Here is a 25,202-nt window from a genome sequence, read left to right as displayed (position 1 = left end):
AAACAAACAAACGTATTCATGTATGTACATGGGTATTCATATATACAATATATATTATACTATTTACATACATGGTTATATAACATATAATAATGTATACAAAATATGAATGCAATAAGCATATGTTATGATGTTTCTAGTGAATCTGCGAGAAAAATGGAAACCTGATATGAAGTATTTATATTTATGTCTCTTTAGACTTTATTAACCCTTGAAGATTTGTCCACTTAACTTCATCTAGAGAATTTGAGAGGAACTTGCAGTATCAAGCGATCTTTATTGAGTACCGTAGTGATGATATCACGATTTTGATATAGCTTGGGTTACAACCAGTTGCGAGCATGGTTAGCAACAATACTGTTCATAGATATTCGGGCCAGGTGAGGTTGTGCAGAACAAGTTTCCATGGCAATGAATGACTTTGTTATCACACTTTGTACTCTATACGGCTCAAGACAAATTTGAGAACATGCTGCGCGATACGTTTCACTTGTAAAGGAACATAGGACAAAGTAAATGTGCACGAGTCATCATGCTATATCACTTTGTCGCTATAATTGGTGTTTTAGGTCTTGTTATTGGCAGTCAGTCTTGTCTTGAAATCATTATTTCTTTAGGTTCGATAATCTTCCAGGTCGATGGGATAACTTACTTTCATTCTATTGTGATTATAGAAATGATAATACTTAACTTTTTACTAAATATGATATAGAAGAACAAAAACCCACACGCACGTACACGCACACGCACACGCACACTCATGCACCCACACACCAACTCACGCGCGGGCGCACAGACACTCTCTCTCTCTCTCTCTCACAAACACACACACACGCACACATAATATCATACACAAAGACGCAGCTTCAGTGCAAGTGACATGCAGTTAGTCACACTTACAGAGCTTTCAAAGACTTCAGATGTGAAACTGTGTTTCCGTCCACAATTTTGAGTTCAGCTCCTGCTAGAAGTCTGAAACAAATAAAAGAAAAAAAAAAGGGCAAACATCCTATACCACTAGCAACGATATGTATACGTGGGTTAAGCCGTATTTGCCGATTACCCGGAATGGATTTTACTAAAAATGTACATTCATTATCCCCATATGAATATTTGCTATTTCATCAGGTTTGTCTACTGAATTCTGCTCAGTAATTTGAAGAATCACTAGTATAAATTGCATACATTGTTGGCTTGTTGTTTGTTCCCTGGGAACTTCGTGATAAATCATTACCGGACACACACACAAAAAAGAAAAAAGTCAAACAAACGTCATCAGCATTAAAGTGGGTATTTCCTTTTGTACTGATGATATCTTTATCATTAAAAAAAAGAAATCCTTCTCAAAGTTGAAAGAATGCTTTCGCAGAAATGAAAATAGAATGAAACTAGAAATGTCGCTAAGGCGACTGGTATGCGTCCGCCATAATGCATGATTCTCCTAATAGGTCTATTGTACATGTGGGCAATGTGTGATTACATTTTCACAAAATTGGCAAAATATTAAAATGACAAGTTTGTCACAAATGTGTTGATTGTTCACTTTCCTTGACCTAGGTTTAATTGGATGAATAGGAGAGCATGTACTTGGGGATTTAAGGACTTTAACCTGACTTTGACCCATTCATAAGTTTATGCATTGAGTAATTTTCAAGGTATGGAGAAAAAGTGCAATTTCTGTATTGAAAAGTACATTGTTACCATTTTAATCTGGCCTTTGACAGTAAAATTCATAGGATAATCACTGTCAGACAGAACAGGCATAAATATGTACAAAGTTTCAAGATAACTTGAGCCACTTCCGAGATATGAAGGAAAAAGTTACTTCAGCACTTTCCCTTGATCTTTGACCTTTTGACTTTTGAGGTAAAAAAAAAAAGAAAAAGAAAAGAAAGTTTCCAGAGAATCACTATTATAGGTTATACATGCATGTTATACACCAAGTGTTAAAAAAAAAATGCTGTTGGCATTGCATAAATATGACGGAAATAGTAAAATTTTGAAGTGTGGTCCTTGACCTTTGACCCCTGACCTTTGACCCCCCCCCCCCCATGAACCCTAAATCCTCTAGATAATCACTGCCAGTCAGTACATGTATATATACTATGTTCCATGAAGATACCTTGAACAATTTGAAGTTACGGAGAAAAAAGTGAAGTTTTAATATTTGTGACCCGCTACAACAAAAAGGTCCTAAAGTCGCGCACGGTCGAAGCCGTGAAAATCGAGTTTGAAGTCAGAGCATTAAAATTGGTCAAAACTTACGATTTTCTGATTTTGATATATTATTGGAGTCTAACATGTCTTCTATCATCTGTCGAAATTTTGAAGCAAAATGATCAAAGGAAAGATTTTAAAAATAGCGTTTTTCTGAGCCATGTTTTTTGGCGTTTCAACGAAGCAGAAACTGGTTCGAAAACTTGGATTGAGCGCCACAGATAGGTTCTGCCCCTAACAACGACCAGAGTGATCTCATTGGTCAGTTTGCTGCTTGCTGCTAACCGAAGCGTGAAGATCGCACACTGCCCAGTCGACTGGTGCGTGCGGGCGGGGTGCGCTATGATCAGCCGCTTTCACATCCTGGTCACTGATTGGTTGGTGAGGAGACCGCCGACGCTGATGTGCTTGAATGAACTCTTCGGGGGTTGCTAGGGCTTGCCTTCTATTGTCCAGAGGTGAAAACTTACTTGCGTGTCCCTTGATCGCGATTGCGTCGAAAGGAAGACTTTTAGGGCGCCTTTTTCGAAGCAGTGATTTTCCAGACATTTCGACATGCTCTCTTTTAAACTTCGATATCTCCGCAGCCGATTATTCTTATAAAATGTGTTATGTATCAATTTAACTCTTTATTTGCCAGGGTGGAAACCCCCTGTGTGCCACGTTATTCTGAGACACGAAGGTAGTCATGCTTTGAGAAAGAACTCTGTTTTTCCAATCGATACAACTTCTACAAATTTCTGTTGAGCTAGACATAATAGTGAGCAAAGTTGAAGAGGAAGGCCAAGCTTTGCTTTGATATAGATTTTATGACAAATCTATTTCTGTTTATTTTTTAATGACCAGTTGCTACATTACTGTAAAGGCATGACTTTTGCACATGAAACCGTGAGAGAAACTTAAAATTTACACGCAAATTTAGTTTAGAACAACGCTTGATAGTCAATCACCACAGAGAATGCAAGCTGGATTTAAAAGGAACAAAGGCGCGAGAAAAGCTTTCATTGTACCGCGGGATTACGCGATTTATCGATCGGTTTAAGCGGATTAGTGCGTTTGAGCAGAATATGCGAAGTTGGCACGCCGTCGACTGAGTGGGACGTGCGAACATGGCACATGAAGAGTTAAAGCAGAAAGATTAGGGGACTATATCATGCAATTTTTCAAATAATCGACCTCACCCGACTTTAGGATCATTTTGTTGTAGCGGGTCACATTTTCACTTGACCTTTCAACCTTTGACCTCATGACCCCAAACTTTCACCAGAGAATCTTAATTGGGTAATACATGTATACACTAGGTTTCAAGAAAATATCTTCAGGCATTGCATAGATATGGTGAATATAGTGAAATTTTACGTATTTGACCGTTACCTTTTGACCTTTGACCTTGAACGTGTGCACCCAAAAGTTGATAGGCACAATTTCACCTCCTAATACACATACATGCCAAGTTTCATTAGGATACCTCAAAAGGCTTTTTAGTTACGCTGTCCACAAAATTCATTACGGACGGACGGAAGGACGGACGGACGGACGGACGGACAACCCGAAAACAGAATGCCTCCGGCCCCACTTCGTGGCGGAGGCACAAAAAAAAAAAAAAAAAGAAGTCAGTAAATGCAGCAATGTGCAGGGTACAAGTTAATGCTATCAGAAAAAGAAAATGATAATACTCAACGATGTTTTTTTTTTTTTTTTTCTGGCATTTTTTTTTTCAAGCAACATGATTTCTTTAGACCTTTATCCGTGAATAGTTGTGCTGTTTATTTCTGACAATATTTTGTAGTGATAACTGACTGTTTCAAGCATATTTTGAGTGTATTTATCATAAACAAAGGCAAAGACCATGCACTCCCTTTCGAAAATCAGACGTTTACGTATTTCGATGTAGGCCTATTCTCTTAAAATAAGGTATTTAGACCTGAGGTAGTAAAGAAATATATTTTTGAGCATTCTAACATAATAATAAAAATGAACGTATTTATATTTTATTTGTCCCTGCATAAATCTATATTTTCAGTATTATTAACTATTCATTCATTCTGCTTTGTTGTCTTGTATTCCTAGCATCTCCCTATTCTGCCCTTTAGTGTTCGTACATTCATATTCGCTTTGTCGAATCCACGGAAAATACATAACAATAATACTCCATGCTTTCTTTGTATTTGCAAGTAACTGTTTGTTGGTGAATGCTCGATGAGATGATATCAGGACATTTCTGTTCGAGTTTAAGTTAACTCACAGGTATTCAAGGCGGGAGAGGTTAGCAAATGCCTTTGGCTCGACGACTGTGATTGGGTTGTAACTGAGATCCCTGAAAGTAAAGGAGTTAAGCACAATAGGAAATATCAGTCAATATGGATGTCATTAACTGAAGTAAATAAAAAAAAAATCACTAACAGCAAAATATGGAACATTCAAACTTAATTCCTCCCCTTATTGTATGCTCTGTGTATACAGTGCTACCTTGAATGCACGCAGATTATAAGGAGTAACTGTTTGTCGCCAACAATAGCCTACAAGGAAATACTGAAATAAATACATTTATGCGTCCGGTCCGGCAAAGCCCGACAACGACGTCAGCCAATAAGCAAACATCATACACACTTACAAATAGGTCAACTGCGCCTGTTTCGAGAAGGAGTTGGGTAGCAGGCGCTGAATGGAGTTCGTTGACAAATTTCTGCATACGAGAAACCAATACAAGGAAGTGTAAGGAGTGGTTCTAACCACAAACAAAAATTACGGATTCTAGCACTCTAGAAGACATAGCCAAATAAACATCCAAGAAGGAAAAGCACATACCTACACACACGGAACACTGTAACCATGTAAAGCACATTAAAGGTACTAGCGAAAATAGGATATTCGAGAAGAAAAGTTAAGAATGAAGTAATTGCGTTGCTCGAATGTCAAGTTGTTTCGTAGATGCCTGTCATATTTTCACGTTCATGCATTTCGATAGATTGACTTTCGTGCAAGGTTACTATAAATGCGTCTTAGACTGTCCAACAAAATGAATATGGGGTTTTGCTATTGCTAACTATAGATTTATCATTCCATTTTTCTTTCTTTCTATCTTCTTCTTTTTCATGCTAATCTACCTCCTTCAATCGTAAAACTTCTTGGATACTAGTTTGTGGGTTTTTTTTTACCGCATTTGAAGATTTCACTGGGATTTCAGCCTGCTCTACATGAGAGAAGAGAAACTGGTTCTTTTAAGTGCGTTAGGGTATGGCTCTCCTACATACGGTACCAACGGCTTTAAAGAACAAATTCACTTTCATAGACATGTGGATTGAGTGAATGCAGCAATATAAGTAGAGCACATTAGCAAGAGTTTGAGGAAAAAATGGGACAATCCGTTTAAAACTTATGACTTTCTGAAATTTCTGCTCAGTCGCTGCCGCATGAGAAGACTACTGCAGTTTGTGCTGTCACATGTGTACAACGATTTAAAGAAAATAAAAAAATCAACATATTTTCATTTTTTTTTCTCGCATAACAAAAGAACGCTTGACTTCCCTCTTTCACAAGGAAAGGGGGAATAATATTACCCATAACATACGTCAGTGATGAGTCTGGGAAACGTGCATCTTTTTCAAAAAGTAAAATTTTGTGAAATTCTCTTTATGTTTTCCTTATATTGTTGTACGCATGTGACATTATATACTGTAGTAGTCTTCTCATCCAGCACTAACTGTGTAGATACATGTACTTAAAAAAAAATAATAATAACTTTTGAATGGATTGTCCGATTTCTCCCAAAGTTTTAGGTTTGTCAGGTTTGACGATCATTCAAACTGCTCCAGTTGGAGTTAGGGTTCAAAATGCCTGAGTGTGTTACACATGACTGGAGTTTAATGTTCAGGGTGCTTCCATAGAATATTCACTTTAAAGCCCTTTTTTTTTCTAGATTAACGTCTAATAAAGATTACATTTTTATGGTTTCTGATTTTTGAAGACGATAAGCTTTAATAATCATGTACAACTTGTCCCGCTTCGTGTCCCACAACAAATCAGCTTTGCGTACTTACAAGGCGTAGAGACTGACCAGATCGTTGAATGTTCTGCTGTCAATAGTCGATATGTTATTGTGAGAAAGATCCCTGTCAAGGAAAGAGAATAATAGAAAAACAAACAAACAAATAAACATCAATGAAACAGCCAATCGTTTGTTGTCTGTACTGTACTAGAGGATGCAAAGCAAATAATGCAGAGTACTATGGTACTAATACAAAATACTTTTTTTATGACTGTATAGGGAAAGTGTGCAGAAACGAAAGCTGAAGGTGATTTGATGAATTTCAGTTTTGAAAGAAAAAAGAAAAGAAATATTCTTTCCTGTGTTTTCCCTTTCCTAATATTCGCCCAAGTAAAGAAGTCGAAATAAGATTATAAACAGGTTTTTAACATTATATTTACATATAACACTTACAAACGAAAGGCAAAACCCTAAGAAAGTAGTCTGTACTCACAAGTAGCATCGCTTGCTTCTTTCTATTGAATGCACAGTATTCATTTATTATGCATAATATAGAATATGTACTATACCTGAGGCAATTGCTGTCAAAGTCACAAAGTCATTACACCTGATTGACATTTTCCGTAAATTAGTAATGAACGTTTTCGTTTGTTTGTTTGTTTGTTTGTTTTTTTCGGGGGGGGGGGGGGGTAGTAAGAGACGAAAAAGAAACCGGAGGCATTTCAGATTAATAACCAATTATTTTTCACCTTACGACTGTCCAAAACATTGATAATAAGGGGTACAAAATAAATCAGTCTCGCCTAAGAAAATAAACAGAAGTGAGGTATTTCTGAAAGAAAGATATTTCCACATTTTGATATCTTTTGCACAAAAATTTGTTAACTGTGTGAAGTCTTCTTGTTCTGTTGCTTGCTACTTTAGCATTTTAAATTGACCTAAGCTAATTCCCTACCGCCTTTACGTCTAACTGAATGCTGACTTTGTGGTAGGCGGTTTCTTAAAAACGTAATAAAACAAAATAAAATGATCCTATGTTTGTTATATGGTAGCCGGTTTTTCCTTCAAAAAAAAAAAAGACACATATCGTAGCACTCTTGTCAGCCCGCAGCTATCAAACTACTCAGTACATTCTTCCATGAATCTCTAACATTTTGTTTTGTCATTTGTGACCGTGCATCACAAAACGAACAAAAAGTCGCACTCACTGAGGACTCAGAAAAGGTGAAATGGGTCAACCGAATCAATCTTGAGGTTTTTCATATTTTCTGAAAGAGCTATCCTTCTTCTGCGTTATTCTTAAGTTTGGGATCATAACATGAACGGGAAAGTGTGCTTTGAGCTGTTTTTTACAACCTTTTTTGCGGGAAAAGTAGAATGATCACCTATGTCTTAGAGGCCCCCTTTCATTTCTTGAAATCATTTGTATACTCTTCACTTTCAAGTCTAATAAATTGTAAAATGATAATGTTAGGGCCTACAGCGTTGAAAGTTGCCGCTAATTACGGACAGAATGTGTAAATAGAGCGTGCTTATTTTCAGCTTAATCTGAGAAGCCCATTATTGTTGTTGCTCCGGTTGTTTACATCCTGTGTTTTGTCCCTCGCACCACACAGCTAGCACGGCTTGGTAAAGATTAAGCCCTTGAACAGACCCTGCACTTCAGAGCCTCTTTTCTCAGTTCACAGTTCACTTTTTTAGAGTGTGTGCTTTCTTTCCAGTATTTAGATAGGTTAGGGAAGTCCATTTGAATTGAGTTATACATCATTTTAAAGCTTAGAGTCTGCTCTTTCAGAATCTGCCCTTAACTAATAATCCATGTCTGGTGACTTTTTGTTAGTTTTGTGATGCAGGGTCACATTTACAACAAAGGGCAGCATTATCAAAAACACTTACAACGTGACGAGGTTTTTCAAACCAACGAAGGCGTCCTGTTTGATTTCCATGATGCCATTACGAGAAAGATCTCTACGCGTTCCCAAAAAAGAGATCACAAGAAAGTTTTTTGATAGTTTTGATTCATACAAATGCAAAATATGTGCATATAGTATACACACAAATTCAAATACCAATTTATAGTTATATGTTTACATTGATATACGTATTATACTACATTTACATATATGTATATATATATACATGTATATATATAATATATATATATATATTATATATATATATATATATATATACATACATATATATATAGAGAGAGAAAGAGAGAATTACATTCTGATTACAGGTTGCATCTTCCACGTTGAATAAAAGTTGTTTGTTTATTTGTCCTTTTGTTGTTGGGGTTTTTTTATCACTACTCTTCTGTCTGTTATACGTGTCGTAGAATTACAAGGATATGATGGTAGTACAAAGGGACCCTACAAATGCCGCAATGTTGTGTAATTAATCAAAGAGATTCCAGATATCACTTTAATGAAAAAGTTAAAGTCATGAGAATTCTACTCACAACTCTGTCAGCGTCCCAAGGTTTTCAAATGAGTTACTGTCAATCATCCGGAGATTGTTTTGTGAGAGATCCCTATAAGAAAGAAAAAACAGGGTTATTTCATTATCCGTTAATGGTCTGTGTGAAGAAATAAACTGTCTACAAGTTCCTTGCCTTACCCTTTGCACGCACACATAAGTATGTAAATTATATATATATATATAATTGCTAACTCGATTCAAAGTGGTGGATGTGTTTCTTTTTTTTTTCAATACAAGTGACTTACATGTAGAATAGTGTGTCCAGACCGTGGAAAGTGTTGCGTTCAATCGTGTGTATACCAGCATTCACCAGAATTCTATAACAAAGACATGAACAACAACATCATAACGAATTTGCTTGAATCCGGTGGCCACATATAAATAGGCTATTGTAGTAATTGCTTCGTTGCAAACAAAACAAAGTTACTGCTGGTCACATTCACACACATAAGCACACACTAGACAATCGCCGCGGGACCACAAATAGCTTTTGGTGGTCGTTTTGTTATTTGAATTTACATTTAGACAAAATGGAATAAGCGAAACCGTATAGTTTATTTTAGGTACAGTATAACCATGGAGCACCTTTTGGTTTTTGTTTGCAGGCTACTTTAGGGGCGGGATACGCATTGAAACCAAAAAAAAAAGTGATGAAAAATGTCATCCATTTTATTTTATTTCATATCATTTATTTGACGTTTTAGTGCCATCTGGTAATACTTACAACCACCAGAGGTTCTTCAAGCCATCAAATGCCCCAGCTTCGATGAAAGTGATATTGTTGTTTGAGAGATATCTGTTAATTATACATTGCATAAGAAAACCAAAACGAAAGGTCATTGTAAAGTTTTCCAAAGGAAACATTGAAATATGATTATACCACAGATTTCACTGAACATTAGGATAATGTCATTAATGATGATGAAATTTATAACATGCATGACAGTGTCAATGATTGTGCCTTATTTAAACCTATTTGATTCTATTTCTCAATTCTTCTTTTTTCAATCGTTTTAATTTTGCCTGTCTTGTTTGTCTTTAAAACACTAATGTGTAATTCATAGCTCAAACAACACATGTCGAGATGACATGCATTACCACATGCATTCGACGTGAAGACAGGTAACGATAATTCAATAAGTGAATTGCAGGTAACAAGTTACAATTGAAATTGTGAATTTGTGTATTGAATTTGTATTTGATTTAAATACGAAAATAAATAAAACAAAACAAAACAAAACCAAAAGGTATTTTTTTAATAGGTATGGGTGCTGCCCAAATACTTACAGAGACCACAGTTTTTCCAGACCCAGAAAAGTGCCATTCTCTAGCATTGCAATATCGTTATTCTCCACGTACCTGTTGTAAGTTAATATTATGTCGACAAAAGACAAAGAAAATGCATTCATGAAAGGTATATTACATTGCCAAAAAAAAAAAAAAAATCGGTCAGGATAATCTAAATCGGTTAAAAGATAACACTTGCTTAAAGAAGAAAGAAGTTGACTGATTCAAAATTGACGCCTTGCAAAACTAACATTCTTGAAATTGCGGGACTGGTGAAAAACAGAAAAACAAAAACGTGAGTGATTCTACGGAAATATTTACTTCTGTTGACATTTGCCGACTGGTGAAGGGTTCAAATACCATCCGTCAATGGTTTTAAACTCTAAAACGTTGTGTGTGAAACACTAGAAGAATACTTACAAACGCAGAAGATAGTCGTTATCAATGAATGTCCCTGGTGCAAGTCTTTGAAGATGATTGTCTCTTAGATACCTATATTCCGAGACAACCAAGAGAACACAGAACAATAAAAAATGACTACAATGACACAAAGGATGCAAGAATGCGATTAATACCTCGCGGATGGAATTGAGGTTCAGATAGTAATGATCTCAAGTGCAAAGAATGGATATTAGATAACATGATCTCCCTTTGAGATCATGTAACCAATTACCAATTACCAGTATTTTCAGTATTTCCTTTATAATATATGTTGGGGAAGGTTAACAACCCAACGAAGTTGTTGAACAGCCAGTACTTCTTTCAAACCATAATTCTTCCACAATGCGTATCGAAAATATTTCAGCCAAGATCGGGTTAAAGGTGGGTAACTTGTATTATGTTGGCAGGTTAACAACTAGATCTGCTGTAGTCGAGCCCTAGTGAATATACGACAGCCAGGATTACTTCTGGCAAGTTCGTTATACTGCTAGCTAGCTAAAAACGGTAATTCGATCAGGCACCTGACCCATTAAAGTGGTGATGATTGTTCTCTTATTTCTGTCTCCAATAATCACACTCTACATGCTGTGCATTGTGTTCCTCAAAAACTGATTCCCTCGACCTACTTATCAGTACTGCAAAACACTATGACCAGGTAATTACTTTAACAATGCTGAATACGTCTTAAATGCAATGTTATTTCCCATGGTTTTGATTTGTGGCAACAATACAATTACTTTGAATATCGTCATTACATCAGTTCCTTCATTAGTATTACGAGGAGGTTAAAGACTTTATCTGGATGGCCGTAATGGAAGTCAGTTGTAAATGTCATCAATTTCAATCGAACCCATTGTGCCTATAACTGCAAGTAAATGTAGTAACATTACACAAGTGACATTTTAAGATTGTGAAACATACGTACAGCAGACACAGTTTTGGAACTCCGGTTAACAATTCCTGTCCAACTGTAGTGGTATTGCTGCGTGAGAGATGTCTGTTTGTACGGAAGAACAAAATGGCATGCAAGAAAAGACAAGTACAAATAAATATGTAGACCACTCAAAATGTGTGCCAATAATGAGATGCATATTATAACATGCATATATACTGTATGTGTGTATATATATATATATATATTATATATATATATATATATATATATATATATATATATATATACAGGGCTCCACACTAACTTGTATTTTTGGTGGCCCAAAGGCAAACATCCGACCTTTTTTGGTGGCCCGATCAGGCGACCAAATTCTTCATTTCTGAAATGTTGGTGGCCCGAAGTGCGTTGTTGGTGGCCTCGAGCCACCGGGCCCCCGTTCGTGTCGAGCCCTGGTATATACACTGTATATATATATATATATATATATATATATATATGAAGAGTTTGTTTGCAAAAACCGATAAGTCCATATTTGCCAAATGGAGATATTTGCGATTAAAGGTCAAGAAAAATAAAGAGAATAATAAGAAAAATGTTGCTTCTTTTGACCATACATAACTTAAAAATTATACCTTTTTATGTAGTGACCAATATATCATTTAAAAGGTATTATTTTTTTACTTTATGACAGAGATCGTACTTTAAAATCTTCAAAAATGGACTTATCGGTTTTTGCAAACAAACCCTTCATATATATATATATATATATATATATATATATATACATATACATACATACATGCATATGCAAACATACATAATTCAATGTGTGTGTCAGCCGTGGGATGTTTATCTTTAAAGGTAAATGTGTCATATGGGGTTTATTGAATGCTGTCTTGACAGCATATTCTTGTGTTAAGCTCGTTTAAGTCACAAGTATATGCAAAGAAGAGTGTATACAAATCATGATAATCACACGATGATCACACGATCCTGCACAATCCTGCTGATATATTATTTTCGCAAGAATCAGATCTCAAAATTGAGGATACAACCTAGTAAAAAGCAGTGAAGTCATGGTGGACCTGGAAGGACAAATTATCAAAACGCACCAATGTGAAAAGTGCTGGGAAAAGATGGTCGTTGTGAGTCAAAATCTGGATCTCACTGAAGTGCTTAGTCCCATATGTTCACTTCATCAATTCAATTCAATTCATTATTTTCACTCTTCTCTTTTTTTCCAGCAGAACACAACACAGTATAAATTATGAATTATATCACGAACGTATACATACAAATTTGCAAATGACATCAAATGATAGAAATACAGTTATATATTACATATATATATATATATATATATATATATATAAACATATACATATATATATATAATGCATGCATACTTCCAAATATAATACAAGGTTATGTTTCAGTTGAGAAAAAAAAAGAATTGAGAGGTCCGCTAAAAAGCAAACTTGTAGATTGCGAACCACTCAAAGGAAAATCTAATGAAATACTTATTTGCATATACTTAGCACAAATATAATTTGTGGAGCAGAAAAGCATCGACAAGAACACCAAAGGGGAGAGGTTTTCCCGTTGGTGAGGTGAGGTTTTCGCTTCGTTTATTGTTCGAGACTGGCTGTATGTACCATCATATTTTGATATTACCCCACTGTGAAGTATCATTGCAAAATCAAAACGGAAACGTTCTTTGAAAACTAACACATTCTACGGAAAACCCGGAACTGAAAGCTTCCGTTGTAAGCTCCCGAAACATATTACTACTGATAGCATATACACTGTAGTGTTACACGATCTCCTGAAACATGACATTGGGGATTCAGCACTGGAAGAGGAGCAGGTAGAATATCTCACTGGAGAACTGAAATTAATATAGGTTTTCCCATCCATTTTTGCACTTTTGTCATTCAATTTCAAAGATTTATAATTTCGTCAATTGTCATTGTACATATTGTTGTAATTCGTTTTTCGTCAAACATTTTCGAAGACATAGCATTCAGAATCGTCAATTGTCATTCAAATTCGTCCCTCCCGCTGACGGATCGCAGAATGTGAAGATCAAATGCGTCTTAGTTCACACAATTTCATGAATTTTTCATTCAAATTAGTGAGATGTTGTCGATTCTTTATTTTGATGGTGAACCAACTTTAAGCCGACATATTTTTACTTTCTCTCGTAAACTGAATCGTTACACATTATTCCCTAACCATTTTCGTTAACAATACACACGAAAAACAAGACTGCCAACGAAAATGATTGAAGGATAAACGACAGTCAAAAGTCATAACCCAGGACAGTATGTCAGTGTCACATTTCGAATTTTAACTCGTAATGTTCAGGTTTTCGCATCATAATGCATGAAGCAAAGTTTAAATTTTGTACCCTGTCATGGAAAGCAGCAAGCATAATTATGTTATCCATTCTTTGACATTAAACAGGCGTCAATTCTACACTTAAATTTTGTCTTGAATCATGTTTGCCTAGAAATCGTTTGTCAGGGTTTTCGTTTGCGAGACGGTATAAGTCTGTTTGTATCAGTGTGTACTCGGATTACTTGTGTGTGTGCATCTGTATCTGTGGTTCTGTGTGTGTGTGGAGGGGGGGGGGCACTTGTGTGTATGTTAACTCCTGAATGTAAAATATGAACGGTTACAGGAAAAAAAAATACATTAATGACTGGAAAATCACACCGGGTAGAGATATGAGACGACTATGAATGAAAATTTAACGAAAATGATTGACAAAAGACGAAATCGATCCTGCTGTTTTGAGTGCTGCGAGTGAGACTGACGAATTTGAACTGTAAATGACGAAAATGTATGCCAAATGACTAAACTGAATTGACTTTATTTGAAAATGAACGACAAAAGATGAATTTGAAAGTAAGATTGGCCTCTTAACTCCCGACATTTCGCGACGAAATTGAAGTAAAAATTTGTAAAATTGAATGAAAAAAGTTTGAAAATGAATGGGAAAACCTATATATGCAAATGCAAATGTGGAAATAGCTAGACATTATAGCAGTATATCGATCCAAAATAGACGCCATTTCAGCAGAGTCACTTCCAGTGGAATTCTTTTCGAGAACATGCTGTTAGATCATCATTGTGATGTTCCTGTCCAGTCATCCTCCCCAAATCGGATCAACAATGCAGCACCTGCAGGCCAATATTATTGTCATGTCTGACAGTCCCAACGCCCGAGACAATGACCATAGCTCCGCGGGTTCTTCAATATGTGGGGGCACTGTAACAAGTGGCATAGTGGATATTAAGACTCCCGACTACCGAGTTCGATTCCCGCCCAGTGCGTATGTCCTTCATCAAAATATTTTCACCCACCTTGTCCCTCTCGACCCAGGTGTATAAATGGGTACCTGGCAACGTTAGGGTAATAGTGGCTGGGCCCTCTGGTACAGCAATGGCAACACTGAAGAGGCTACCCCGGGTAAAACCCTATCATTATTATTATTATTATTATTATTATTATTATTATTATTATTATTATTCATCATCATCATCATCATTATTATTATCTTTATGATGATGATGATGATGAAGATGTCGCCAGAATTTATCAATACAAGTCAAACACCTCTCGAAAAAAAAAAAAAAAAAAAAAAAAACGGAATGATCTGTGGGTGCTCGTCAACGCATTCACTCCATAGAACAATGAAAGTGTTCGTCCTGTAACCGAGAGAATCAATGGTCTTGCCAATTCAACGGGGGAGCACCAATTGTCTGCCAAATGTCCAAGCGTTGACGAACAACTGGAGCTTACCGTGGCAAACACAAAATACGACATGCCTCTTCGAGCACACCTCAATCTGCGATTTCGAAAGAAGTAGATCTACTGAGCATTGGCAACTCAGTGACGAAAAAGATAATATCTTCCAGACCATCAAAGCGACGTCGAGCTGCAACAAATCCCTCCCCGGTGCACGGATAGAGGATGCGTTTGAGACGACATGTGCAGCGGCCAGTCAACATTAGCCTGACGAGATACTTTTCCATCTGGGGGACGAATAATCTACCCCATGACGATGACGACGAGGTGGTTGCCAAATTAGCACCTCTGGCTGACCAGATAGTCGAGGAAACAAGTGCTTCTGCCATCACACTTTCATCGATCATACATCGCGCAAAAGAAACAACAAAGGAGTTTAGCAAAGCGGAAGATGTATAAACAGTGGTCCCAAACTTCTATCCAATAAGCACGGCTGGTCATTCATCGACAACAGCAACATCGACCCTCCCTCATACCTGTCGGTAGATGGCGTGCTTCTAAATGGCTTTGGCATTCGTGTTCTCGCTACAAACTGCATAGTACACATTCCCGGAAACACACGTATCACCGATGAGTCATTGCGAGTTTTTGGCAGCATCACTGTTAGAAGTTCCATATTAGACCGAAAGGGAGGGTATTCCCTCACGATTTGATGGACAGTCTGGAGACCGCCAAAAGACAACTGAACCCAGACCACTGAAGTCTGATGGACAAATATTTATGAATACCTAGCAGATGATTACATTCCATGAATTAGTATAGACATAGTTGCCCTAATGACAAAAATAATGAGGATAATTTTATGGAAATTTTTTCCTTTTGATATGAGATGTTGTAAAACATTAAGGGATTTTAAGCGAAGGATTAATGAAGTACCATTTTTATTTCAATGAGCAATGATAACAAAAGTTATCAAATGTAATTAATTTATGATTTATTCACTTAATTTCTTCCTTTTGTTGTTCGCAATGAATAGACTTCTTGTAAGTTTATGTTCTATTTTTATGGAAATTGTGTGTAGAAATTCTACCACACACACATGCAATTTGATTATGTTCTTTCTTCATTTTCCTTGTACGTAGTCAGATGAAAGCAATTTACTTGTACTTTCATGTTCTATGTTTGTATGATTTGTGATGTAGAATTTCTATGTCTGATAGTTGTTATATTACAAGGCCATGTGGTATAGGTGAACGGGCTTCCCTGTCTACTTTTAAATACGAGCAATTAGATAAGTAAATGAAAAGAATGAAATAAGTCTTGTAAACTCTCGAATCATAAATTTATACCGTCGGTGTTATCACATATATGCTCAAACTATTCCTGCAACAGAAACTCATTTTACTGAATTTTTAGGCCAGCGCAACTCTGATTCCATATTTTTTACACCGACTAACAGATTTGAAATTATTGATATAGTTTCCTCTTTTGAGAACAAACGAAGTTCTGGTTATGATGAGATAGATAATTTTATACTTAAGGGTGTTATTTCCTCGATTGCTGATCCACTTGTTCATATATTTAATTTGTCAATTTTTAACGGTGTGTTTCCCGATAAAATGAAATTGGCTAAAGTAATACCAATATTTAAGAAAGGCGATAAACTTGTAGTCAGCAATTATCGCCCAATTTCATTATTGTCCTCACTGTCTAAGGTTTTAGAAAAACTTATTTATCAGAGAATGATCAATTTTTTGAAGGTACGTGAAGTTTTTACGAACTCTCAGTTTGGTTTTCGTGAAAAACATAGTACTTCGCATGCTCTTTTATATTTCGTTGATAGAGTAGTTCATGCCATTGATAATCATTCCCATTTAGTTAGTATTTTCTTGGACTTCTCCAAGGCCTTCGACACCATCAATCATGACATTTTACTTTATAAATTATCGCATTATGGAGTACGTGGGAAGGCCTTGGAGTGGTTCAAGAGTTATTTAGTCGATAGAAAACAATTTGTTACAATTAAAAATAATGATTCAGTTATCAGAGAAGTTAAATGTGGCGTCCCACAGGGAAGTATTTTAGGGCCGTTATTGTTCATTATCTATATAAATGATTTTTGTCGCGTATCTGATGATCTCTCTTTTATTCATTTCGCAGATGATACAAATGTATTTTTCGCCCATAACGATATTGATTTTCTCGTTCACAAAATCAATATTGAATTGAATAAAGTGACAAACTGGGTCAGAGCTAACAAGTTATCACTCAATGCTCAAAAAACGAAACATGATTTTTAGTAATACTGTTGATAGTTTAAACACAAATATAGTTTTAGATGATTCTCATCTACAAAGAGTATCAAATATTAAATTCTTGGGGGTCATTGCGGATGATAAACTTTCCTGGAAATCACATGTTGATAATATTTGTAACATAATATCGCGTAATATAGGTGTTATAAATAGATTGAAATTTTATATTCCACAAAAAATATTACTTATGTTATATTCGTCGTTAATATTGCCTCATTTGAATTATGGAGTTTTAGTTTGGGGCAACACGCATCAGAATTTACTTGAAAGAGTGTCCCTCTTGCAAAAGAAAGCCCTCCGCGTTATCTGCCATTCCCCTGTACGTTCTCATACAAACACGTTGTTTGCCTCTAGCAAGCTCTTAAAAATTAAAGATCTGTTTTTGTATAATTTAGGCCAATTTATGTACAATTATTGCAACAATTTGCTTCCAAGTATTTTTGATTCTAAGTTCCTCAAAAACCAATCATTTCATAAATATCCCACTAGGCGTTCCAATGAATTTCATTTACCCCTTTTAGGCACGATCCTTGCTAAAAATACACTTATTTATATAGGCCCAAATTATTGGAACTCTTTGAATCATGATATAAAAAACGCCCCATCTATATATTCTTTCAAGAGGAGACTGAAGTCCTTTCTATTGCAATCGTACGACTCTACAGTACTGAACTAGCCATTTGGCCTTCTTTCTCACTTACTGACTTAATTACCTTTTTTCCTCTTTGAAGAATAAATTGTATTCTTTTTAGTGGATGTCTGCTGCCATCTACGCTATCGCCCAAAGCGTCAAAGACTTGAATTTCTATCTTACTCCTGTTCATACGTCCCTTCATTTCCTTGCTTTTCTCCTTTCAGGCGTTACAATATCACTTTTTTTTTTCTCCACAACTATCATCTGTTTCTCTTGACATGCTTCTGTCGGAGATCGCTGTCTCTGTTGTGCATTTTCGTTTGCTATTTTGTCTTCTGTTTGTTAGTCTTGTCCATTCCGTTTTGTCCCGTACAACCTTTTCTTCAGTAGTTGTTTCGTTGTCTATAGTCTTTTTCTATGTTTGTTCGCGTCTATGAAAGTAAATGTATTTATCTGTGAATCAAATTCTTAGTGGGCTTCCAGACTTCTTCTTCTTCTTTTTTTTTTTCTTCTTTTTTCCTTTGGTATTTATGATGCTTCAATTAATCTTCCCACTGATGTTATTTTTCCAGAGGGGCCCACATTCTACAAGCTCTGTCTTTTTAGTGGGTCTCTCCATTTTTCGCACTTTAAGCAAAGTTATACATGTACTTCATTTCGATCACTTCTGTTTCTTTCTTTACCACAATGTATAATTACTATAAGGTCCTCAATTGTTGTACATTCTTTTCAATACATAATGTTCTGTTTACCTTATTCTCTGTTGTCAAAAGAAGTGTAACTTATGTTTTGTCGGAAAATGAAATAAACTTTGAATTTTGAATTGAATATATATATATATATATATATATATATATATATATTGTCGAGAAATGGAAATGATCTGAATTGAAATTATACATGAATTCATTCCAGGTTTTGATGAGAATTAGGAACCCCCACACAAAAAGTAAACAAAGACACAAAAAACGCACATATTATGAACGGGATCCACCATACTAGTACTTACAGTCCAGTTAGGCGTGGAGTGTGGGCAAACGCATTTCCGTCAATCACCAAAAGAGGATTGTCCGACAGATAACTTTCGTTGTGACAGAAAGAAAGATAAATATAAATTTGCATTGTGGTATTCTTTTTCAATTCTTTCCAGGAAGATGAGACTCTACATCACACATTTCTTTGCTATACGTTTTCCAACCCATTTTCGTAAACTCTTAATTTAGTTTCATCAATTTTCAATTCAATTTCGTCCCGAAAGCTTATTGCGTTCAAATCCTAGGTTGAAGTTTGTTAGATTTTTTCTTCACATTCGTTTTTGAGAATGATAAAAATATAAAGAATCAAATTCGTCAGGTGTCATTAGATTTTGTGTCTGCCGCTTAGCAACTTAGGAGTGCTGACATAAATTGATCATATTTTCAAACAAATCGGTTATTTTGTAATCAAAATTCGTCAAATGCTCATAGTGACCGTGCATCTCAAAACCAACCAAAAGTCGCTCGCACTGATTTTGTGTGAGGACTTAAAATAGGTGAAAGGGGTCAACCTAGCCAATCTTGAGTTTTTCATATTTTTTGAAAGAGCAATACTTCTTAATTTTTGTTAAGTTTCGGATCATAGAACGAACGGCAAATTGGGTATTTAGCAGTTTGTGTGTTTCTTTTTTCGAGAACACTTTTAATGTATGCTAGTGTCATTAGACGTGTCTTGGAGTCCATTTTTCAATAACTTTTTCTTAAAAATCCTTTACACACTCTTCACTTTCAACTGCAATACGTTTTGAAAAATACGGTGCTACTGCTTTAAAAGTTTTTATTACTCAAGAATAAGACGTGTTAATAGAGCACCATCAATTTCAGCTTAAGATGATGATCCCCTCATTGTTGCTGCTATGAAGTTTTACATCCTGGTTTGTTTGTTTTGTTTTGTTTTGTTTTTTGCTCCAATTCATTGCACAGACTGAGATACTAGAAGAACTTCTTGAATGGAAACATATAATTGTGTGATTTAAAGACAAACTTGGCTTTATCTAACACTAGAAATTAGCTACAGTGGATTTAGTCCTTTTGTAAAAGAATTCTTCATATGTTTATATTACATATGTGACCGTGCATCACAAAACGTGATAAAACGTACAAAAAGTCGCACCCCCTGATTTTACTTGAGGACTCAAAAAAGGTGAAATGGGTCAACCGAGTCATTATTGAGTTTTTCATATTTTCTGAAAGAGCTATCCTTCTTCTACCCTATCTTTTTAGTTTGACATCATAACATTGATGGGAAAGTGTGTTTTCAGCAGTTTTTCTACAACACTTCTATGGGGGAGAATAGAATGATCAGGTATGTCTTAGAGTCCCCGTTTCATTTCTTGAAATCTTTTGCCCACTCTTCACTTTCACGTCTGATAACTTTTGAAAGGATAACACTACTGCTTTGAAAGTTGGCATTAATCATGAACAGACGGTATTGATAGAACATATTCAATTTCAGCCTAGTCCTACAATCCCTTCATTGTTGTTGCTTCGGTAGTTTACATCCTGTGTTTTGTCCCTTTCATCACACAGCTAGCGCAGCTTGGGAAAAGCTTAAGCGCTTGAATAGACCCTGTACTTCAGAGCCTCTTTTTCTCAGTTCACATTTATCCAGACTGTGTGCTTTTTTCAAGTATTTAGATATGTTAGGGGAGTCCATTTGAATTGAGTTATACGTCATTTTAAAACTTAAAATCTCCTTTTTAAGAATCTGCCCTTGACTAAAAATCCGTCTCCGGTGACTTTTTGTTGGTTTTTGTGATGCAGGGTCACATATATAGTTAACGTTCTTTTAATCATACTCACAGTTGTAACAAGGCGGGGAGGCCTGCAAATGAGTTTCCATATATGGTCCTGATGTTATTCTTCGAAAGATCCCTTTCAGACAAATACAAATGAAAAAAAAAAAAATGTGTTTGAATAATGTTCACAGATGCTCAACCGAGATTGATTTTGCCTCTTTTGTTTGTTTACTTTTATATGTTCTACCTGTTTGAAATTTCTCGCAAACTAAGAATTTGTTTTTCCATCAAGTATTAAAAAAAAAAATATATATATATATATATATATGTATATATATATATATATATATATATATTTTTTTTTTTATATATACATATTTCATTACTTGAAGTCGGGGGAAATAACCTTGGTGGAAGTTTCTGCCCTCCAATACTCCCAGGGAAATTTCCTTTCATGAAATTATCTTACTTGACAAATTTCTACAATATTACTTTTATAACAGTACACTGCTCCCTGCAAAATCAAACAACTAGACAACCTCAACAAGAAGGACCAAATAACAAAACTTGATTCCTTATTTACATCTTGAATCTATACATTGACACTAAGGCCTCATGATGGCATTCATACCAATGATGTAGTTTATCTCTCTTTCTCTCTCTCTCTCTCTCTTGCTCTCTCTCTCTCTCTCCCTCTGTTTCTCCTATTGTATAAGAGGTATCGGGTTTGCATCCGATGGAATCCCATTTTCCTTTCTCATTTTCATATGAATGATAATCGAATCACTATCTTCTATTTGAATTCCAGTATATGATATATGTATGTATGTATAGTTATATATATATATATATATATATATATATATATATATATATATATATACCGTATATACGTGTATACATTCAAATTCAACGAAATAGGGAAAGTGACTAGAAATATATCACAACAATGAAAATGAGAGAGAAAATTTGGATTCCATTAGGGTTCGACAATACCGACGATCTTGCCGACTGAGCACCAGTAATCCCTAGCAAAATTTTTGTCCCTGAAGACTCGATCCTTTACCCCTGGTTGCTGCAATCAGGGAGATAACACTTAAGAGAGTAATCCCTGATGGAATGAAACTGGTACCTGCAGTTCACTCATTCCACCACTTTGGAAATATCAGTGCGATTCTTCCCGTTTATTGTGGGGGCGCTAAAATTCCCGACTCCCATTCGGACGACCCGAGTTCGATTCCAGCCCAGTACTTACGTCCTTGGACAAGGTGTTTTTACCCACCACCCACTACCCTGGATACATAAGACCTTATTATTATTAGAAGTAGTAGTAGTATCATTATTGTTGTATTTTTTAAAAGTAGTGGTTCTTTTGCACGTTACAACAATTATAGGTGTGTCATTTATAACGAAATATTTACCTTTATTGGTTTTCTTATTGCAGGTGCATACGTGCAAAGATGAACGTACAGAGACACTTACAAGTCTACTAGTCTTCTCAGCCCGTTGAATGCGTACTCTTCAAGCTCCACGATCTCATTGTTGGAAAGGTTCCTTTTTTGTTAGCATGGTTGACAAACATAAACAAACATCAAAAAATTGAATACAAAACTGACAGCATCATGTCGATGTGTAACATACAGAGAACGTAGGTTAAAAGTGAATACTAAAAAACAGCATTGCCGAATTATAATATGCCCATTTCGAGCTTAGAGCATGATAAACACAACGGCGTTTACTTTATCCCTTTTGAAAGTTGCACTTTGGAGAACGGCTGCTTAGAAAATTGTATTCTAAATCATGTTCAATCCGAAGATCCGTAGTTGTTTTTGAGGAAGGGTCCATGACATCATGTGGTGTACAGCAAACCCGAAAGTAACGCACAGATCTTTCTTTTAAGTGCTTATCAGCCTGAGTTTACCGATACTTGCTCCCGATGAGAGCGAAATGTCGAGGCTCGTACCCTGCAATTCCACCACACTTCTGATCTGAATATCACAAAATATGAAATACAATTGTTTTCTACTTCAAGCCTAGTGTGAAATCAAACATTTCATCGTGTAAGTGAAGTCTGTTACAGTGTAACTTAGGCCACGAATACAGAAGTTGTCAGGCCTATTCGGTGCTTCGTAGTCCATCAGTCATGCATGCGCCCATTACGGCCGCACATGGGAGTACGTACCAAGGAGGGTAGTTGTAAGCTTGGCCGGCGCGCAAAGATACTCTTTGGTACGTACGTTGTAGGCCTACCACTGTATACGCCATATATTTTGCGAGTATAATTTTTCGCGAATCGAGACCTGCCGACAATTTCGAGTACAGTACTGAACAGAGAAATGTATGCTGAATGAGAGTTCATGTTTTCGCGTGTTTTTAAACTCGCAAATAGCACCTGGTTCGCGATATTGGCGAAAATAAAAACCCAGCTTGCAAAACATTCGGCGTTACAGTACATGGTTATATCTAGGTGCATCGCGATCATCGCTAATAGTACTACCAAGAAACTCCTTGGAACTTTGACGCAACGCGACGGCAAAGCAACTCGTTGAAATGACACGGACTCGGCTCGACTTGGCATGGTGTCTCGTATATACAAGATAAAATCAACGATATTCCATCAGGCGGATATTCCATTCCGCCGTACGGAGTGTGATGTGATTGGCCTAGTCCGCTACTGAATGATACCGACGATAACACGCGCGTCTTGAACAAAAATTAAGCCTTCATTCACGACCAAGTGGGACCACACGTCCGAGTGCGTGTGCCCGGGCCCAAGTACATCATCATCAGCTTCAAGCATCCCAAAATATAATGAAGGTGAAACCAAAGATCCTACAAGGATCTTTAGTGAAACTGCAACTGAGGGATGAGGGTGATCATTGGAAGGTAAGAGTGTGACATCTTTCGGGATAATATGTCAGAAAGAAGGTAATTTAATGTTTATTTAAGGTCTAGATTTCTTAGTTTTAGACTTAGCAGTGAGTGATATTACGAGGTTGTGTCTCGCATATTTCAGCTCAACAGCCGAAATAATGACATGGGCTTCTGTTTTCTAAATGTGTAGCTAGAGTCTAGACCTAATCGCGACCAGGCCGAACGCGAAGCCACTGTAGCCAGTGTACACCAGTGGAGCGCCCCGCCGGGGTTAGGCTAGACCCTACTGCTCCTTTGAATTACGATTTCAAGTCAGCACTAAGCTCGGTTCATTTTCAATTCAGAATGAAATGAATTTTCATCTGGCATTGGTCCTGTGTCACCAACATTGTTCCCTGGCCGGTCGTGAGGCAAGGGCTCGTGCTGCCATTCTACAGGACTAGGCCCGACCGCTTCAACCTACCCTTCCCCTAGCTCACCTGTAGCATCTCCTTTCTGGCGCTCCGTCGGGCGGCTCGCCATCAACATCACCTTCTCCAACTTCACGTGGATCGTCATCACTAGAACTAGTTTCATCCTTGCTATCACTGGTGTCAGCGTATCACTCAGTCCATCATCGCTTCCACATTCGAATTCCATCAACAAATCATCCTGATCATCACTTACCGTAACGTTCAATACCATTATCTTTCTTAAAGGGAATCTCTCCCCGAAAATTCAAATTTAAGTGGTGTTAGAGCATGTCCTAAGAACTCTAGAGAAAATTCTATCACATCACAAAAATGCCCAAAACTCTGAAATATTAATTTTGATAAATCAGCACGCACTAGTGCGCGCTGCAATAGTAGCCAGATTTGAAAATAGTAGTAGCGCGTAGACCATCGGTGTGTGCACGTTTCCTTCGTTCACCTCCGTCTGCACACAGCTATATCGAATACTGTCTATCGGTATCGCGTCATCGAGCCATGATATGCATCCGCATGAGTAGATGCAGCCGCGGCTGCCGGTGTAGCGGCAGATAGCGTTCCGCGGCGTTTTTTGCTCTCAAACAGTATCCGCCGGCGGTTACCGTTTCAATCGGCAGTTATCGTTCCGACATGGGCTAAAATCTGCCGCGATAAGTTACGGCAGAAACTGTACAGCGGCGGATTTTGTACATACAGACTTCTACGTTGTAATAGCGTTGCTTAACCTGCCGCGTGCACGTGATCTTCGTCAGGGACTGTCAAGAGTTCCGCGCTAGCGCTGCTGATTAGGTTCCAAGTGGCTACTGTATATTCCTACCAATAGTTGCGCGAGCTTTACGGCAGCCATTTTAGTAAGCAAAATGCTGCATGAAACGTCACGCGATGGAGTGAATTCTGCCTCCCTTTGAATACACAACAGTGACTTATATCTGCCTCTCTTTGAATACGCTACATTATAATGTGCGGACATTTTAGTTAGCAAAGTGCTGCATTTACCGAGGCATGATACCTGCACTGGAGTGAATTCTGCCTCCCTTTCATTTTCTCGTTTGAGGGGGGGGGGGGGGGGGAGG

The 25,202-nt window shown here is 36.8% G+C and overlaps 1 protein-coding gene across 1 annotated transcript in view; it reads right to left on the bottom strand.

Annotated features, from left to right (window-relative positions):
* The window catches only part of LOC140230192 (uncharacterized), a 52,091-nt gene that overhangs the window by 1,582 nt on the left and 25,307 nt on the right, over positions 1–25,202 (bottom strand). The window contains exons 12-25 of the mRNA XM_072310375.1: positions 22,271–22,342; positions 20,853–20,924; positions 19,025–19,096; positions 11,343–11,414; positions 10,397–10,468; positions 9,977–10,048; positions 9,414–9,485; positions 8,935–9,006; positions 8,670–8,741; positions 8,102–8,173; positions 6,258–6,329; positions 4,832–4,903; positions 4,463–4,534; positions 901–972 (exon numbers count right to left, since the gene is read on the bottom strand). Coding sequence (XP_072166476.1) covers positions 901–972; positions 4,463–4,534; positions 4,832–4,903; positions 6,258–6,329; positions 8,102–8,173; positions 8,670–8,741; positions 8,935–9,006; positions 9,414–9,485; positions 9,977–10,048; positions 10,397–10,468; positions 11,343–11,414; positions 19,025–19,096; positions 20,853–20,924; positions 22,271–22,342 — 1,008 coding nt within the window. The remainder of the gene's footprint in view (positions 1–900; positions 973–4,462; positions 4,535–4,831; positions 4,904–6,257; positions 6,330–8,101; positions 8,174–8,669; positions 8,742–8,934; positions 9,007–9,413; positions 9,486–9,976; positions 10,049–10,396; positions 10,469–11,342; positions 11,415–19,024; positions 19,097–20,852; positions 20,925–22,270; positions 22,343–25,202) is intronic.

Source organism: Diadema setosum, chromosome 6 (assembly GCF_964275005.1).
Source record: "Diadema setosum chromosome 6, eeDiaSeto1, whole genome shotgun sequence".
NCBI lineage: Eukaryota > Metazoa > Echinodermata > Echinoidea > Diadematoida > Diadematidae > Diadema > Diadema setosum.
This window is presented reverse-complemented; position numbering and strand designations above follow the sequence as displayed.